General features: G+C 39.2%; 1 protein-coding gene across 14 annotated transcripts in view; it reads left to right on the forward strand.

Annotated features, from left to right (window-relative positions):
• SCAPER (S-phase cyclin A associated protein in the ER) overlaps positions 1-20385 on the forward strand; it is a 522862-nt gene that overhangs the window by 382885 nt on the left and 119592 nt on the right. For all 14 annotated transcript variants that reach the window (XM_057303865.1, XM_048221477.2, XM_048221494.2 and 11 more), the window contains one exon: positions 8481-8604. In XM_057303865.1, coding sequence (XP_057159848.1) covers positions 8481-8604 — 124 coding nt within the window. The remainder of the gene's footprint in view (positions 1-8480; positions 8605-20385) is intronic.

Consider the following 20385-nt stretch of genomic DNA (forward strand, 5'->3'; position numbering starts at 1 on the left):
CAGAGTGGCTGTACCAACTTGCATTCCCACCAACAATGTAGGAGGGATCCCCTTTCTCCACATCCTCTCCAGCAATTGTTGTTTCTTGCCTTGTCAATTTTTGACATTCTGTCTGGCATAAGGTGGTATCTTAGTGTGGTTTTGATTTGAATTTCCCTGATGGCTAATGATTTTGAACATTTTTTCATGTGTCTGTTAGCCATTTGTATGTCATCATTGGAAAAGTGTCTGTTCATATCTTCTGCCCATTTTATGATTTGTTTATTTGTTTCTCGCTTATTGAGTTTGAGAAGTTCTTTGATGATCTTGGATACCAGTCTTTTATCTGTAGCATCATTTGCAAATATATTCTCCCATTCCGTGGGCTGCCTCTTAGTTTTTTTGACCGTTTCCTTGGCTGTGCAGAAGCTTTTTATCTTGATGAAGTCCCACAACTTCATTTTATCTTTTGTTTCTCTTGCCTTTGGAGATGTGTCATGAAAAAGGTTGCTTTGGCTGATGTGGTAGAGGGTGCTGCCTATGTTCTCCTCTAGGATTTTGATGGATTCCTGTCTCACATATGAGGTCTTTCACGCATTTGGAGTTTATCTTTGTGTATGGTGTGAGAGAGTGGTCAAGTTTCATTCTTTTGCATATAGCTGTCCAATTTTCCCAGCACCATTTATTGAAGAGACTTTTTTCCACTGGATGTTTTTTCCTGCTTTATCAAAGATTAGTTGCCCAAAGAGCCGAGGGTCCATTTCTGTGTTCTCTCTTCTGTTCCATTGGTCTATGTGTCTGTTTTTGTGCCGGTGCCATGCTGTCTTTGTGATCACAGCTTTGTAGTACAGCTCGAAATCCGGCATTGTGATGCCCCCAGCTTTGTTTTTCCTTTTCAACAGTTCCTTGGTGATTCGGGGCCTTTTCTGGTTCCATACAAATTTAAGGACTATTTGTTCCAGTTCTTTCAAAAAATGTCCTCGGTATTTTGATCGGGATAGCATTGAAAGTATAGATTGCTCTGGGTAGCATGGACATTTTAACTATGTTAATTCTTCCGATCCATGAGCATGGAATATTTTTCCATCTTTTTGTGTCTTCTTCAATGTCTTTCAAGAGTGATTTATATTTTCTAGAATATAGAATATAGATCCTTTACGTCTCTGGTTAAGTTAATTCCAAGGTAACGTATGGTTTTTGGTGCTATTGTAAATGGGATGGATTCCCTAATTTCTCTTTCTTCAGTCTCATTATTCGTGTATAGAAATGCAACTGATTTCTGAGCATTGATTTTGTATCCCGCCACATTACTGAACTGCTCTATAACTTCTAATAGTTTGGGAGTGGATTCTTTTGGGTTTTCCATATAGAGTATCATGTCATCTCCGAAGGGAAACAGTTTGATTTCTTCTTTGCTGATCTGGATACCTTTTATCCCTTTTTGTTGTCTGATTGCTGTTGCGAGGACTTCTAGTAGTATGTTGAATAATAGTGGCGAGAGTGGGCATCCTTGTCATGTTCCTGATCTTAAGGGAAAAGCTTCCAGCTTTTCCCCTTGAGAATGATATTTGCTGTAGGCTTTTCATAGATGATTTTTATGAGATTGAGGAATGTACCCTCTATCCCTACACTCTGAAGGGTTTTACTCAGGAAAGGATGCTGTATTTTGTCAAACGCTTTTTCTGCATCTATTGAGAGAATCATATGATTTTTGAATTTTTCCTTCCAGATAAAATCTATGACACTGATTGATTTGTGAATGTTGAACCACGCTTGCATCCCAGGGATGAATCCCACTTGGTCATGATGGATAATCCTTTTAATGTACTGTTGGATTCTATTAGCCAGGATCTTGTTGAGGATTTTGGCGTCCATATTCATTAGGGAAATCGGTCTGTAAATCTCCTTTTCGATGGGGTCTTTGCGTGGTTTGGGGATCAAGGTAATATTGGCCTCATAGAATGTGTTTGGTAGTTTTCCTTCTGTTTCTGTTTTTTGAAATAGCTTTAGGAGAATAGGTGTTATTTCTTCTTTCAATGTTTGGTAGAATTCCCCAGGAAAATCGTCTGGGCCTGGAGTTTTGTTTTTTGGAAGGTTATTTATCACTGTTTCAATCCCTTCATAATTAATTGGCCTGTTTGAAAAATCAATTTCTTCCTGTTTCAGTCTTGGTAGTTTATAGGTTTCCAGGAAGTCCTCCATCTCTTCCAGATTGCTTAATTTATTGGCATAAAGCTGTTGATAAAAGTTTCTAATAATCCTTCCAATTTCATTGGTGTTGGTTGTGACCTCTCCTTTTTCATTCATAATTTTCTTAATTTGGGTCCTTTCTCTATTATTTGGATAAGTCTTGCCAGTGGTCTGTCAATTTTATTGATTCTCTCAAAGAACCGGCTTCTAGTTCTGTTGATCTGCTCTACTGTAGTCCTGGTTTCTAATTCATTGATTTCTGCTCTAATCTTGGTCAACTGCTTCCTCGTGCATAGATTAGGCCTGGCCTTCTGTTGCTGTTCCAACTTCTTGAGGTGAGAATATAAAAACTGCATTTAAAATTTTTCTATTCTTGAGTGAGGCTTGGATGGCTATGTATTTCCCCCATAGGACTGCCTTTGCAGTATCCCATAGGTTTTGGACCATTGTGTTTTCATTCTCGTTGGTCTCCATAAATTGTTTAAATTGATTTTTGATTTCCTGGTTTATCAAATCATTCCTGAGCAGGATGGTTCTTAGTTGCCAAGTGTTTGAGTTTCTTCCAAATTTTTCCTTGTGGTTGAGTTCCAATTTCAGAGCGTTGTGGTCTGAGAATATGCAGGGAATAATTTCAGTCTTTTGGTATCAGTTGAGACCTGTTTTGTGACCCAGAACATGGTCTATTCTTGAGAATGTTCCATGGACATTAGAATAGAATGAGTATTCTTTGGTTCTGGGGTGTAGTGTTCTATATATATCTATGAGTCCAACTCGTCGAGTATGCCATTCAAAGCTCTTGTTTCTATGTTGGTTTTCTGCTCCAGTGCTCTGTCTATTGCTGATAGTGGAGTGTTGAGGTCCCCTACTATTAACGTATTTTTATCTATATGTCTCTTTATTCTGGTTAAGAGTTGGCTTGTGTATCTTGCTGCTCCCCTGTTGGGGGCATAGATATTTATAATTGTCATATCCACTTGTTGGATAAATCCTTTAAGAATAATATAGTGCCCTTCTGTGTCTCTAACTATAGTCTTTAGTTTAAAATCCAATCTGTCTGATATGAGAATTGCTACCCCAGCTTTTTTTTAAGGTCCATTGACGTGAACGATGGCATTCCGTCCCTTTACTTTCAGTCTGAATGTATCTCTAGGTTCAAAATGAGTCTCTTGTAGATAGCAAATGGATGGGTTATGTCTTTTTATCCAATCTGCAACCCTGTGGCATTATGGGGGCATTTAGACCATTTACATTGAGACTGATTATTGAGAGATATGATTTTAATGATGCCATGTTGCCAGTAAAGTCTTTGTTTCTATAGACTGTGACTTTCTGTTCTGTATCACTCTTGGGGCCTTTTTACTTTTATAGAACCCCCCTTAATATCTCCTGTAGGGCTGGTTTCGTGGTTACGACATTGGTCAATGAGTGGCGATTCTGGAAGGTCTTCATCTCTCAATCAGTTCTGAATGACAGCCTTGCTGGATAGAGGATCCTTGGCTGCATGTTTTTCTCTGAAAGAGCTTTAAAAATGCCTCCCCAACCCTTTTTCTTTGCAGGTCTGTGTAGACAGGTCTGACGTAATACTGATACCTTTGCCTTGGTACGTGAGAAATTTCTTTGCCCTGGCCGCTTTCAGTATTGTATCCTTGGATCTAATATTTGCGAATGCACTATGACGTGACGTGGTGTAGGTTTGTCGTGGTTGAGCTTGGGAGGGGTCCTCTCTGCCTCTTGGACACGAATGCTTGTTTCCTTTGCTAGATTAGGGAAGTTTTCAGCTACAATTTGTTCAAATATCTCTTCTAGACCTCTGTTTTTCTCCACCCCCTCGGGGTGCCGATGATTCTGACATTGGAACGTTTCATTGACTCAGTAATCTCCCGTAACCTACATTCCTGTGCGTGATTTTTTTTGAGCCCAGATTCTATTTTAGCTTTGTCTTCTACTAACCCATCCTCCAGTTCGCTGATATGTTCTTCTGCCTCATTCACCCTGGCCATCAGAGCCTCTAGTTTTGACTGCTTTTGGCTCATGGAATTTTTAATTTCTGCCAGATTCGCTCTCATTTCCGCCCTTAGAGACTCTATTTTCTCATTAACATTTTCGTTAATTCTTTTTTCAAGTCTACACATCATCTTGACCATTGTTACTCTGAATTCCATTTCTGATAATTTGTTTATATCCATATCCGTTAGTTCTGTGGCAGAGGTCACAGACTCATTGTCTTTTCTTTGCTGGGGGTGATTTCTCCTTGTCATTCTGATGAGGAGAGGTTGCGGGGTTGTCCAGAGCCCAAATTATTGGGGATCCAGGGAGTGCGCACTTGTTTTATAGGGATCTTAGGGATGTGGGCTTCTTGATTTTTCAGCCTGCCTTTTGGGGGAGGGGCCTGCCACATCGATACTCAGGCAACCCTGTTTGGGTAGAGTCTCCATGTCCCCTGCGAGGGGGGATGGGGGTGGACACACTGTGAGCTGGTATTTCCAGGCTTTTGTTCTCTGGCGGCTTTCCCTGGCGGTTTGCTGTGCCTCTTCTGAGAGTCAGAGCATCAGTGGCCAAATCTCAGCCTCTGTCTCAGAACACAGGGATCGCGGACCGTTCTCCACTGATGTTCTGGCCACTTTAACTCTGTTACTGTTTGTGCTGCTCAACCCTGCAGCATCCCGGGATGTGCGCTCCACACCCGGCATCCCAGCCCTCAGTTCCAGGGCCAGCACAGCTCTGTCCTTTGTGTTTCTAAGACCGCCAGCCGGCCCCACATGCTCCCGGAGCTCCCGGTCTCAGTCTGGTTCCAGTGAGCACACCGGAGCTCCGGAGCTCCATTTCAGTCTGGTGGCGTGCTCTCCCCGCTCATGGTCCCAGTCTGTTTTCTAGCGGGTGCTGGTCCGCGAGTCCGCCCGCTCCCCTGAGCAGGTGGCTACCGCTTCCCGGCGCCCGAACGGGTCGGCTCCCTCCCCCTTCCTTTTATCTTCCGATATCTGTGCATGGTTTCATGGCTCTCCGCTTCGTACCTCAATATTATCGCTGGAGATGTTCATTTGTAGAGATCCAGATGTATCTTCCTGCATCTCATGCTGATTCCATGGATGTTCAGGCTGGTCTGGTACCTATCCAACTCAACTCAGGGGACCGGCTGATAAAGGGGCCCCTACTTCTCTGCCATCTTAACTCCTCCCCCCAAGATTTTGTAATCTTTTAATCTTCTGAGTAAGAAAGCCTTCTGCTGCTTAAAAAAAAAAAAACTGAAGACTATTATTACAGAATATTGAATGTCATGGAGAATATTCATGAGTTCAAGCCCCATGTTGAGTGTGGAACCTATTTTTTTAAAAATAAAATTAATAAAAAAATTTTATCATAAATACAAGTTATTTTTAATTAAAAAGAAAAGCACTATTTTGCAACATCTAGATATATTATCTGATAAATGAAATGGTGCTGATTTGCATTTGTGAAGTACTTGCTAAGTAGAGCCTGTAAATAATGTATCATAAATGAGCCAAGGTTTTTCTGTACAGTCCTCAGGGATTGAGTGAAGCTAGACAAAGTTTAGCCTCCTCCTGGTGCCCTGCAGCCTAGAGTCCTTTCATCATTCATGCCAGTGTACCATGAAGACATTTAGGAAACAATGTGTTTCATGATCCTGGATATAATAGCTTTTATAGTATGCTTTAATTTGATTTAATTTATTAACATTTCATTTGTGCTTTATTCATAACAAAAATAATAAGATTAGTAACCCAAATAAAGCCTAGCACTTCTTTTTAACCATGTGCCAGGCACTTTCCTGAGTACTTTACATGTATTGTCTCATTTAATCTTCATGATGCCTATGTGAAGTCTGTGTATTTTTATCCTAGTTTTATAGGTGAGAAAATGGACACTAAGATGTTAATTTACTAATTTATTAATACTAAGATGTTAATTTACTAATACTAAGATGTAACTTCCTAAAATCTCAAATGGCAGAACTGGAATTCTAACCTAGATGTATCTTATTCTAGTGTCGCTGCTCTTAACCATTATACTCTTATGCCCAGGGTTTAGGAACCTATCAATTATATGAAGCAAGGTCCAACTAATCGGACAAACAGAAAATCACAAGTACAACAGGGGCTCTCTCACTGTCTCTCTCCTACATGAGGACAGAGAGCTTGGCTGTTTTGTTCACCTAGCCATGCATGAAAAATCATAGGCACTTAGATATTTGTTAGATGAATTTGTTAGATGAACCACATAGTGGTTCTTCAGCCTGTAGTTCTTAACTTTGTTTTGAAACATGCAGATGTCTGGAACTCACCCAATTGGCATCTCCAGGGGAGGAACTCAGGCAAGTATGTATTTTTAAAGATCTATAGGGGATTCCAATGCTCAAACTGTAGAGCCTCTATTCTAGAGCAGTGGGTCTCTGACTTGAAGGTGCATCTGAATTACCCACAGAATTTGTTAAAGCACACATTGCTGGGCTCTACCTGCAGAGTTTCTATTTAGCGGGTCTGGGATGGTGCCTGAGAATTCGCATTTCTAAGAAATTCCCAGGTGATATTGATGCTTCTGGTCCTGTAGGATCATTGTCCTACAGGATTGGTTCTAATAGACTACATCAAAACATTTGTACATAGGACTTAAGCAGGAAATTTATTTAGACAGGCCAGAATCCACATTGATCACTCAGGCAATGCAGGTTTTAAACATAGTCTTCAGAGTACCCAGAAGAGTGCCCATTGAATTTGTGGCTCCAAAAGTTTCTTTGAATGATGGCATATAAATTTGTTTTATCCCCTAAGAGGAAAACATTTCTTTGATAAGTTTGACCTTACACTGTTGTACTCTTCTAGGTTTTCCTGTGTTAAGGCACTCTGAATCCATGTCCATGCAGTTTCCAAGCAAGCCGGGTACTCTGCCTCAGAACTCTGCAGTTCTTATCACAGAGGGAAAGCCTCTAGTTTCTCCTCTCCCTTCTTCCTTCATCTGCCTTTATCTGAGGCCAAGAGATCTGGAAAGAGGAGTTTTGACAGACCTTTGTTTCATGTATTATCCAAAGTTCTAGGTCCCAGAGTTCCTGGGTGATAGGTACCTAATCTTAGGTTATTAAGACAATGGATATAGAGGATATGGGGTGTGTGTGTGTGTGTGTGTGTGTGTGTGTGTGTGTGTGTGTACACACACATGGAATCTCACACACACACACAGGATTATACAACCATCAAAAAGAATGAAATCTTGCCATTTGCAACAACATGGATGAAGCTAGAGTATATTATGCTAAGTGAAATGAGTCAGAGAAAGACAAATACCATATAATCTCATTCATATGTGGAATTTAAGAAAGAAAACATATGAACATATGGGTGGGGGGGAAGGAGAGAGGGAAACAAACCATAAGAGACTCTTAACGATAGAGAACAAACTGAGGATTGATGGATGGAGGTGGGTGGGCATGAGCTCGATGGGTAATGGGTGTTAAAGAGGGCACTTGCTGTGGGGCGCCTGGGTGGCTCAGCCTGTTGAGCACCTGACTCTTGATTTCAGCTAGGGTCATGATCCTAGGGTCATGGGATCGGTCCGCACGTCAGGCTTCTCCCTCAGCTGGGAGTCTGCTGGAAATTCTCTCTCCTCCTCTCCTCTGTCCCTCTTCCCACCTCATGTGCATGCTCTCTCTCTCTCTCACTCTCTCTCAAATAAATATTAAAAAAAAATAGTTGGTGTGCCTGGGTGGCTCAGTTGGTTAAGCATCTGCCTTCAGCTCAGGTCATGATCTCAGAGTCCTAGGATCGACCCTCAAGTCGGGCTTCTGCTCAGTGGGGAGCCTGCTTCTCCCTCGCCTCCCTGCTCGTGCTCTCTCTCGCTATCTCTGTCACTATCTCTGTCTCTCTCAAATAGATGAATAAAAGCTATTGAAAAATTTTTTTAAGAAGAGGGCACTTGTGATGAGCACTGGGTGTTGTATATAAGTAATGAGTCGCTGAATTCTGCAGAAACCAATATTGCACTATATCTTAACTAAGTAAATGTAAATTATAAAAGACATTATCAGATAGACTATTAAATACATTTCCATTATCTGCTATGTAACTAAGAAATTAGTAAGAGACAAGTATTAGATACTAACAAACACCCAATTTTGGATTAAAAATTACAAGCTTTTATATCTAGCTGTTGGGCCTTGTACCTAATATTAGGCTTTTTTTGTTTTCAGAGTGATTTCCATCCTGTGCCTGTTGCTTTTGCACCATTCATTTCATGTATTTTAAATTGTATAGAGAAGAGCTACTCAAGTTTTACAAATGGTGTTTCTCTCCTTCTATTAGGTCTCTCTGCAATGCAATCAACGTTTACAACCTCACCTGCAGTAACTGTTCAGAAAATTGCACCGATGTTCTGTTTAGTAACAAGATTACCTTCTTAATGGACCTCCTGATACACCAGTTGACGGTATGTAATATTACTGCTTTGAGTTAGAAGCAGTTAAGGTTTGGAAAATATTCCCTGTGGAGAAAACTAAAAGAATTCAGCTTATTTACCCTCCAGATGAAGAAAAGTGAAGATGATGGGGAGAGTAAATTAGGGACTGGCAAAGAAACCTTTTAATTTGAAAATCTCATATTGGATTCTCCTAAGTTCCAATATTTAACAGATAATATACTTGTAACACTTGCCAAGTTCATAGATTTATATGGTTAGACTGGGGCTTTGGAGTCAGTTGGACTCCACGCCAAATCTGAGCCCACAGGAATGAGTGCTGTAGAAGGGAAGAAAGCTTGGGAAAGCCTCAAAACCTCTCTTGCCAACTCCATTAAAAGGGTAGTTTATAAAGGACTTTTTGATGGCCCTTGATTTCTATTTTTTTGAAGCAAGAAACTCCTATGTCAAAAAGGGGCAAACCTGTTATACTTTTGAAATGGGAACAAGCAGCCAATTGTAGCCTGAAATTTTACTTCAGTTCACAGATGTTGAAAGAGGTGAGCTCAGTATAATATCCAGTGGTTCAGGTCTGTCAACCACAGCCTCCAGAACACAATCCTAGGGCCAGAAGTTTCCTGGTGAAGTTTCTGAGCCCCTGAGGTATTGGCACAAAATCTCTCTCAAGCTGCACGTTTACAACACAGGAGATTTATTTTTCAGAACCGATTTACTTTTACTCAGCGCATAGTTCTAATACTTGTTTCTAAACAACATGCCTTTTACTCTCTTTCCTGCTCTATCTGGTTAATTTCTGTACAATCTGCAGACCTTAACTGAAACATAATGGCATCTTTGTCATGAAACCTTCCCTAACCTGACTCCCCAAGTCCAGGTTGGGAATTTTTTGTGTGTGCTCCTAGGCATCAAGTCATTCATAGAATTGATCACCTTGAATTAACTGTTTACTTGTCTGTTTCCCCGTTAGCCATAAAATCAACAGGGATAGGAAGTAACTTACCACCCTCTCCAGGATCCTAACACAGTGCCTGACACTTAGCAGATTTAGTGTATCATTGATGAATATAAAAGAGAAGTGGATCCCCACATGTCTCAAGCTGAGAATCAGAAAGGGAATGAGGAGGCCTTTCCAGGCAGGCATACTGATGATGGGAGGGGTCAACAGTGAGAGAAAACAAATACACAGACCTAGAACTGTTGACACAGTACAGCAGTGGCTATTTATCATGACACTGAGTCATCCTTGAGGGCTAAATTGTATTTGGTTTTATCTATAAAATATGGGTAAGACATTTTTGCACAAAATTCTACTCAAAATAGTTGAAAGGCAGGGACAAGGAGAAAAGACTTAGCATTTGTTATATGGCCTTATATTCCAGATGTTTTAATATATATTGCCTCATTTAATTTTTTTAAACATAAAGTCAGTATTATTATCCCATTTTACCAACAAGGAAACGAGTCCCAGAGAAGTTGGCTTGCCCAAGACTACAGAGGTAGAAAGTCACAGAGCTGAGAGTCAAACCTAGGTCTCTCAAACCCAAATTGAGAGACATTCCACACAATAACTGCTACTTTTCAAAAGTGTCAAGTAATGAAAGACAAAGAGTGGAGAACTGTCACAGGTTGGAGGAGGTACTGACAAGTAAATGAAATGTGAGATCCTACATAAGGAAAAGAACATTAGTGGAAAAACTGGGAAATTCATATAAGTCTACAGAATAGTGAATTTTATTGACTCAATGTTAATTTCCTGCTTTCAATAATTATAGTATGGTTTTGTAATTTATTAACAGTAGGGGGTACTGGGCGAAGAGAACTCTATGATTTTTGAAACATATCTCTTAGTTTAAATTATTTTAAAATAGATGTGAAAAATTAAAAAAAAAAAACACTGTGTTCCATGCTGCATCATCTGGAAGAATATATTCTATGAAACTTATTCTATATTGGTAATGGAAGAAGAGACATTAATATACTTTGAACAGGACGGGTAACAACAAAGATGGCCTTTGAAATGTGAAGGGATGAGTAAGAAGATTTATAGACAGGATCTTCTATCCTAGCTTTTCAGTCTTTTCTGTTCAAAACTTATTCTTATTGAGAGATATCATATGACGTAGTTTATTACTCACTCGCTTAATAATTAAGTGCTTACTGGGGTGCCTGGGTGGCTCAGTCAGTTAGGCATCTGCCTTCAGCTCAGGTCATAATCCTGGAGTCCCAGGATCAAGCCCTGAATCAGGCTCCCTGCTCAGCAGGGAGTCTGCTTCTCCCTCTGCCCTTCCTCCCTGCTCATGCGAGTGCTCTCTCTCTAGCTCTCGCTCTCTCGCTTTCTCAAATAAATAAATAAAATCTTTTTAAAAATACTGTTAAAAAATAATTAAGTGCTTATTACTATTTCCACTTCCAGAGAAGCATGGGATATAATCCCCACCATCTGGGAAATCCCATTGTAGGAGTGGGAACAGATAGTAAACAGTGTGATGGCGGCCTATACAGACTACAGTGGGAGCACAGAGGAAGGCATTTTATAGCTTGAGACATCACAAAGGAGGGACATTTGAGCTAGACCTTAGCTCTTCACAATAGCTATCATTTACTAAGTGCCTACCATGTGCCAGAAGCTTGTAAGTAGCTCGATCCTCTCCCTCTACTTTGAAAGCCCGAGTTTCCTTTAAGTAATATTTCCTTGCTTGTGACCTCATGGTTTCTTAACACTCAGAATAGCTTTTAATCTCCCAACCAATAGATTTCAGCACATTCTGTGTGGTGTTTTGGGGTTTTTTTGTTTTTTTTTTTTTTTTTGGTTGTTTTTTTTTTTTTTTTTGCTCAGTTCAGAAGTGAAATCCTGGGACATTTGTTTGCCAAACACATTTTATTCCTCCTTTCCTTATACGTGGCACTTCCTGGTTTTTACAGTTCCTTTTAGGCTCCTTATTCTCTAGCTGTCAATTCTAATACTGTTGTGGCTGACTTTGTGACACTTGGGAGAAGAGATTGTGTTTCCTAATTTGGGCAGACAGAGGGTAGAGATGGCTAGGGATGGTGACTTTTATGTATCTTGAAATCACTTGAATACATTTCCATTTTTCTTGATAACTGGTTTGATATCCAGTAACTGAAATATGGACCACTAATTTGCAGTACTCTGTAAGTAATGGATAGAAAATAGTCATCAACACAGTTTCCAGAAGGATGAGAAGGAAGCATCAAAGAAGCTAACTAATTGAGATCTGGTGGGATTTATAAGATACCTAATAATGAGGCACTTCAACTTCTCTGGTTCTTTAGCAAACTGAGATGGTTTAGAAAAATTTTTTTTTCTGGTCTAGCTGCTTAGACTTTCTTTTAGCACTCTTCTGTTTCATATCAATTACGTGCAAAGCACTGTACAGATGCCAGAGTTACAGAGGTAAATTGGACACAGTTCCTTTGCTCTAGAAGCCCACAGTTAAGAAAAGAAGAACTTGCACACATAAATACTGAGAAAAGCTGTGAGAAGTTCTGTCACATCATGAGAGCTACAGAACCTAAGCAACCTAGAAGACTACCTGGCACGTAAGAGGTGCTCCTTAAATATTTAATGAATGAATTCTAACTTGGGGCATTAGAGAGGTTTGGGGAAGAAATTGGATTTCAATATGCCCTGAGGAAGGGTGGAAATTCTACAATTCTGAGTTATGATTTTTACAAAAGATAAATTAGCACAGGTGGCACTGTAAAGTATACCTTGCAATAGAGATTCAAGATTTTTGGGGTAAGCTCTTGGGGAATATATCTGGAGCCCTGTAAAATTGGTGCACTTATATAGGCATGATCTAGGATGAAGTCTCACATGGATGTATTATTTTCCAAGAAGCATGAGAGTTTTTAAATATGTTAAAGCAGATTACTTCTGTCATTCTAGAAGCATGGGTAAGCATCTTTTCTGTGCCTTAATCTTTCCAGTGCACAGAACAGTGAGTCTCTAACTTCAGAATGTCTCCTTGAGGAGACCAGACATGCACACTGGAAGGCAATAAAAACACCAGCAAAAAGAGCAAGATGGCAGAACAGGAAGTCCCAGCCCTCACTGCCCCACAGAGACACCAGCTTAACAGTATATGGACCAAAATACCATTATGATAATTCCAGAAGACAGTTAAGATGTTGCAGTACCCTCAGGAAATCTCAAAGCCAAGAATAGCCACATTGAAATGAGTAAGAACTGTTTAATTTTACTTGTGTTCACCCCCTCCCCCAAGCCAGTACAGCTCACCACTGGCAGACAATACCCCAGTTCATGGGTTCTCCTTTAGGAGGGAGAGAGGAATAGAGTGTGAGTCTGGTATTGTGGCTTTTTGAAAGGCTGCCCAAGGGTCTTATACCTGTCTCACCTGACTCAGGGCACTGACAGAGAGCTGGCATACTTTGGATGCCTAGCGGCCCCTGATAACAAGAGAGAGCAGGGCAGTTTGCTGCTGTAGAACCAGAGAACTTACAGTGTTGCAAACAGACACCAGAGGGAGCAAGAGATTATGATGTTCTGAAAAGAAACTAAAAGAAACCAATAAAACTCTCTAATTGAGAAATTGTACACACAGGCCCAGAGAAGTGACATCACCCGCAAAAAGGTTTCAGAAGACCCCAGATTTCCTAGCCAAGGTGATTGGTCCTTTTTACAAAGCCAGGATGTAAAGTCTAGAAGAGTTACCTTTTTTTTTCAAATGTGCCGATCCCAACACAAAGATATAAGATACACAAAGAAACAGGGAAACATGGCCCATACAAAGGAACAAGATAAATCTCCAGAAACCAATCTTAAAGAAACAGGTTTATGAATTAACTGACAAAAAATTCAAAACAATTATCATAAGTGTTCAATGAGCTCAAGAAAGCAATGAATAAACAAAATGAAAATAAAGAGAAAATTTTTTTAAAGATTTTATTTATTTATTTGACAGAGAGAGAGACAGCCAGCAAGAGAGGGAACACAAGCAAGGGGAGTGTGAGAGGGAGTAGCAGGCTTCCCACCGAGCAGGGAGCCTGATGCGGGGCTCGATCCCAGGACCCTGGGATCACGCCCTGAGCCGAAGGCAGACACTTAACGACTGAGCCACCCAGGTGCCCCAAAAGAGAAATGTCTTTTAAAAACAAGTTTTAGAGCTGAAGAATACAATGATGGGACTGAAAAATTAGGTATGGGAGTTCAAGAGCAGGCTTGATCAAATAGAAGAAAGAGTGAGTGAACTCAAAGACAAATTATCCGAAATCATGCAGTCACAGGAACAAAAAGGAAAAAGAATGAAAAAGAATGAAGAAAGCCTAAGGGATGTATGCAGTACCATCAGATAGACCAATATACACATTATGGTACTCCCAAAAGGAGAGAGAATGGGGCAGAAAGCTTATTTAAAGAAATAATAGCTAAAAATTTCCCAGTCTGGGGAAGGAAATGGGTATCCAGATTCAAGAAGTCCCACAAACTTCAACTATAATGAACCCAAAGAAATCCATACAGAGAAACATAATCAACTTGTCAAAAGAGACGGAGAGAATTTTGAAAAAAGCAAGAAGAGAGTGACTTGTCATGTATAAGGGAACCCTCATAAAATCAGTGATTTCTCACCAGAAACCCTATAGGCCAAAAGGGATGGAATGATATATTCAAAATACTAAAAGAAAAAAACACCAACCAAGAAAACTATACTCAGTAAAACTATGCTGCAGAAATGAAGAAGTAAACAAAACTTAAGGGATTGCATCACCACTAGACCTGCCTTACAAGAAATTCTAAAGTGAGGGGTGCCTGGCTGGCTTAGTCTGTAGAGCATGACAAGTTTTGATCTTGGGGTTGTGAGTTTGAGCCCCATGTTCAGTGTAGAGTTTACTTTAAAAAAATTTTTTCTTTAATTTTTTATTATGTTATGTTAGTCACCATACAGTACATCATTAGTTTTTGATGTAGTGTTCCATGATTCATTGTTTGCGTATAACACCCGGTGGTCCATGCAATATGTGCCCTCCCTAATACCCATCACTGGCCTATCCCAATCCCCCACCCTCCTCCCCTCTGAAGCCCTTAGTTTGTTTCCCAGAGTCCATAGTCTCTCGTGGTTCATTCCCCCTTCTGTTTATCCCCCCATTCATTCTTCCCTTCCTTCTCTTACTCACCTCCCTGCTATTTCTTATATTCCATAAATGAGTGAAGCCATATGATAATTGTCTTTCTCTGCTTGACTTATTTCACTTAGCATAATATCCTCCAGTCCCGTCCATGTTGCTGCAAATGTTGGGTAGTCGTTCTTTCTGATGGCTGAGTAATATTCCATTGTATATATGGACCACATCTTTATCCATTCATCTGTTGAAGGGCATCTTGGCTCCTTCCACAATTTAGCTATTGTGGACAGTGCTGCTATGAACATTGGGGTGCATATGGCCCTTCTCTTCACTACTTCTGTATCTTTGGGGTAAACACCCAGTAGTGCAATTGCTGGGTCATAGAGTAGCTCTATTTTTAACTTTTTGAGGGACCTCCACACTGTTTTCCAAAGTGGCTGTACCAACTTACATTCCCACCAACAGTGTAAGAGGGTTCCCCTTTCTCCACATCCTCTCCAACATTTGTTGTTTCCTGCCTTGTCCATTTTTGCCATTCTAACTGGCATAAGGTGGTATCTCAATGTGGTTTTGATTTGAATTTCCCTGATGGCTAATGATTTTGAACATTTTTTCATGTGTCTGTTAGCCATTTGTGTGTCTTCATTGGGAAAGTGTCCTTTCATATCTTCTGCCCATTTTTTTATTTGATTATTTGTTTTTCATGTATTAAGTTTGAGTTCTTTATAGATCTTGGATACCAGTCTTTTATCTGTAGTGTCATATGCACATATCTTCTCCCATTCCGTGGGCTGCCTCTTAGTTTTTTTGACTGTTTCCTTTGCTGTGCAGAAGCTTACTTAAAAAAAAATCTTTTAAAAAATTTTTAAATGAAGAAATTCTAAAGTGAGTCCTTCAAGTGGGAACAAAAAGATGCTAAACAACAGTACAAAAGCATATGAAAGTCCAATTGATCCTTGAACAACGTGGGTTTGAACTACATGCGTACTTATATGTGGATTTTGTGGTACCGTGAATGTATTTTCTTTTCCTTATGATTTTCTTAATGACATTTTCTTCTCTCTATCTTACTTCATTGTAAGAATATAGTATACAATACATATAACATACAAAATATGTGTTTATCAACTGTTTATGTTATCATAAGTCTTCCAGTCAACAGAAGGCTCTTAGTAGTTAAGTTTTGGTGGAATTGAAAGTTGTATTTGGATTTTCGACTGTACATTAGGCACCCCTAATCCCCCTGTTGTTCAAAGGTCAACTGTGTAAATCTTCCTGGTAATGCAGAATGTTGTATTACTGTAACAAGGAGGCTATAAATCATTTAAATTCCAACATAGAATTAATTATAGTATAGAAATTATCTGGTAACAACTTGTATATTTCTATATAAAAGTATAATAATAACTGTAACTATTAAAATATACTAATGAATACCTAATATAAAAATAGGTATTTTATGTGGCACCTGGGTGGCTCAGTCAGTGAAGCGTCCAACTCTTAATCGCAGGGTCATGAGTTCAAGCCACACATTGGGCTCCACGCATAAAAAAATGTATTTTGTGACATCAATAAAATAAAACGTTGGGGAGATAAGTAAAAGGATGGCATATTTGTTTGCAATTAAAGTTATTGTTAGCTTAAAATGGATTATTATAACTATGTTATATGTAAGCCCACTGGTAACCATAAAGAAAATACCTATCAAAGATACACAGAAGAAAATGAGAAAGGAATCAAAGCATGTTACTACAAAACAATCAGCAGCACAAGGGAAGACAGCAGAGATAGAATGAGGGCCCAGGTAACTACAAGACAGAAAATAATTAACAAAATGGCAATAGTAAGCCCTTCTCTACCAATAATTACTGTAAATGTAAGTGGGTTAAACTCCACAATAAAAAGACACACAAAAAACAAGATCCAACTATATACTGTCTACTCAAATAGACTCAAGAGACTCACTTTAGATTTAAGGGCACACATAAGATGAAGGTGAAAGAATTGAAAAAAGATTTTTCCATGCAAATAATAACCCAAAGAGAGCAGAGTGGCCATACTTCTGTAAGACTATATAGTCTTAAAGTGAAAAACTCAGAAGAGATAAAAGGACAATTTCCAATTTTCCAGAAAGATACAGCAATCATAAATACATAGGCACCCATCAGGACACCCAAGAGTAAGAAGCAAACATTGAAAGAATTGAAAGGAAAAGAAGACAGCCACCCAATAAAGGTAGGGGATTTCAATACCCAAATGTGAATAATGGATAGACATCCAGAAAGAAAACTAATTAGGGAAACAGATGCTTTAAACAATACTGCAGACCAAATGGACCAAACACATGTATAGAAAATATTCCATGTATCAGCAGCAAAATACACATTTTTCTCAGGCACACATGGAACATTCTCCAGTATAGATCACATGTTAGATCCCAAGTCAACAAATCTAAGAATAAGATATACCACATCTTTATCCATTCATCTGTCTGTCTTTGGACACTTGGACTGCTTCCATAATTTGGTTATTACAAATAATGCTGCAATAAACATAAGGGTGCATGTATCTGGGTTTGTTTGTTTGTTTGTTTGTTTGTTTTTAGTGTTTTCATATTTTTGGGTAAATATCCAGTAGAGGAATTACTGGATAATAAGGTAATTTTATTTTTAATTTTTTGAGGACCTTCAGACTGTTTTCCACAGTGGCTGCACCAGTTTGCATTCCCACCAACAATGCACTAGAATTCCTTTTTCTCAAATCTGCACCAATACTTGTTATTTGTTTTTTGTTTTAGCCAGTCTTACAGACGTAAGGTGATATCTCATTTTGGTTTTGATCTGCATTTCCGTAATGATTAGTGATGTGGAGCATCTTTTCTTTTCATATGTTGGCCATCTGGATGTCTTCTTTGGAGAACTGTCTGTTCATGCCTACTGCCCATTTTTTAATTGGATTATTTGTTTTGGGTATTGAGTTGTTTTTTTGTTTTTTTTAAATTCAGTTAGCCAACACATAATACATCATTAGTATTTGAAGTAATGTTCAACTATTCATTACTTGCATATAACATCCAGTGCTCATCACATCTCGTGCCCATCACCCAGTTACCCCATCCCCCCACCCTCCTCCCTTTCTGCAACCCTCAGTTTGTTTCCCAGATTCAAGAGTCTCTCATGGTTTGTCTCCCTCTCTGATTTTTTTCCCATTCAGTTTTCCCTCCCTGTCCCTATGATCCTCTGCTCTGTTCTATATATTCCATATATGTTGAGTTCTATCAGTTTTTTGTATATTTTGGATACTAACCCTTTATCAGATAAGTCCTTTGCGAATATCTTCTCCCATTCAGTAGCTTGTCTTTTAGTTTTGTTGAGTGTTTCCTTTTCTGTGCAGAAGCTTTTAAGTTTGAAATAGTCCCAATAGTTTATTTTTGCTTTTGCTTCCCTTACCTCAGGAACATATCTAGAAAGAAGTTGCTGTACCTGATGTCAAAGAGGTTACTGCTTGTGTAATACTCTAGGATTTTAATGGTTTCAGGTCTCACATTTAGGTCTTTAATCCACTTTGAGTTTATTTTTTAATATGGTGTAAAAATGTCATCCCGTTTTATTCTTTTGCATGTAGCTGTCCAGTTTTCCCAACACCATTTGTTGGAGAGACTTTCTTTTTCCCATTGCATATTCTTGCCTCTTCTGTTGAAGATTAATTGACCATGAAGTTGTGGGTTTATTTCTGGGCTCTCTTGTCTGTCCATTGATCTATGTATCTGTTTTTGTCCCAATTCCATACTGCTCTGATTACTACAACTTGGCAGTATATCCTGAAATCTGGGATTGTGATACCTTCAGTTTTGTTCTTCTTTTTGAAGATTGCTTTGGCTATTTGGGTTTTTGTGTATGTGCGTGATTCCATACATATTTTAGGATTATTTGTTCTAGTTTTGTGGAAAATGCTATTGATATTTTGCTAGGAATTGCATTAAATCTGTAGATTGCTTTGAGTAATATGGACTTTTTTTTATTATGTCATGTTAGTCACCACATAGTACTTTATCAGTTCCCTATGTAGTGCTCCATGATTCATTGTTTGTGCAAAACACCCAGTGCTCCTTGCATTCAGTGCCCTCTGTAAATACCCATCACTGGGCTAACCAATCCCCCCACTCCCCTCCCCTCTGAAACCCTCAGTTTGTTTCCCAGAGCCCAGAGTCTCTCATGGTTCACCTCTGCCTCTGATTTCTACCCCTTCATTTTTCCCTTCCTTCTCATAATGTCCTCCATGCTATTCCTTATCATCCACATAGAAGTGAAACCATATGATAATTGTCTTTCTCTGCTTGACTTATTTCACTTAGCATAATACCCTTCAGTTCCATCCATATTGATGAAAATGGTGGGTATTCATCCTTTCTGATGGCTGAGTAATATTCCATTGTATATATGAACCATATCTTCTTTATCCATTCATCTGTTGAAGGGTGTCTCGGCTCCTTCCACAGTTTGGCTATTGTGGACATTGCTGCTATGAACATTGAGGTGCATGTGCCCCTTCTTATCACTACATCTGTATCTTTGGGGTAAATACCTAGTAGTGCAATTGCTGGGTCATAGGGTAGCTCTATTTTTAACTTTTTGAGGGACCTCCACACTGTTTTCCAAAGTGGCTGTACCAACTTACATTCCCACCAACAGTGTAAGAGGGTTCCCCTTTCTCCACATCCTCTCCAACATTTGTTGTTTCCTGCCTTGTTAATTTTTGCTACTCTAACTGGTGTAAGGTGGTATCTCAATGTGGTTTTGATTTGAATCTCCCCGATGACTAATGATGTTGAACATTTTTTCATGTGTCTGTTAGCCATTCATATGTCTTCTTTGAAGAAGTGTCTGTTCATGTCTTCTGCCCATTTCTTGGCTGGATTATTTGTTTTTTGGGTGTTGGGTTGAGAAGTTCTTTATAGATCTTGGATACACACATAGGTCCAAAACCTATGGGATACTGCAAAGGCGGTCCTAAGGGGGAAATACATAGCCATCCATGCCTCACTCAAAAAAATAGAAAAATCCCAACTACACAAGCTAACTTTACACCTTATAGAACTGGAGAAAGAACAACAAATAAAGCCTAAGCCAAGCAGAAGAAGAGAAGTAATTAAGATTAGAGCAGAGATCAATGAATTAGAAACCAGAAATACAGTAGAGCAGATCAACAAAACTAGAAGCTTGTTCTTTGAAAGAATTAATAAGATCGATAAACCCACTAGCCAGACTTATCCAAAAGAAAAGAGAAAGGACCCAAATTAATAAAATTATGAATGAAAGGGAAGAGATCACGACTAACACCAAGGAAATAGAAACAATCGTTAGAAATTATTATCAACAACCATATGCCAATAAATTATGCAACCTGGAAGAAATGGATGCCTTCCTGGAAACCTATAAACTACCAAGATTGAAACAGGAAGAAATTGACAATCCAAATAGACCAATAACCAGTAATGAAATCGAAGCAGTGATCAAAAACCTCCCAAAATACAAGAGTCAAGGTCCAGATGGCTTCCCAGGGGAATTCTACCAACATTTAAAGAAGAAATAATACCTATTCTACTGAATCTGTTTCAAAAAATAGAAACAAAAGGGAAACTTCCAAACTCGTTCTATGAGGCCAGCATTACCTTGATCCCAAAACCAG

This window comes from Ursus arctos, unplaced genomic scaffold (genome assembly GCF_023065955.2).
Source record: "Ursus arctos isolate Adak ecotype North America unplaced genomic scaffold, UrsArc2.0 scaffold_28, whole genome shotgun sequence".
NCBI lineage: Eukaryota > Metazoa > Chordata > Mammalia > Carnivora > Ursidae > Ursus > Ursus arctos.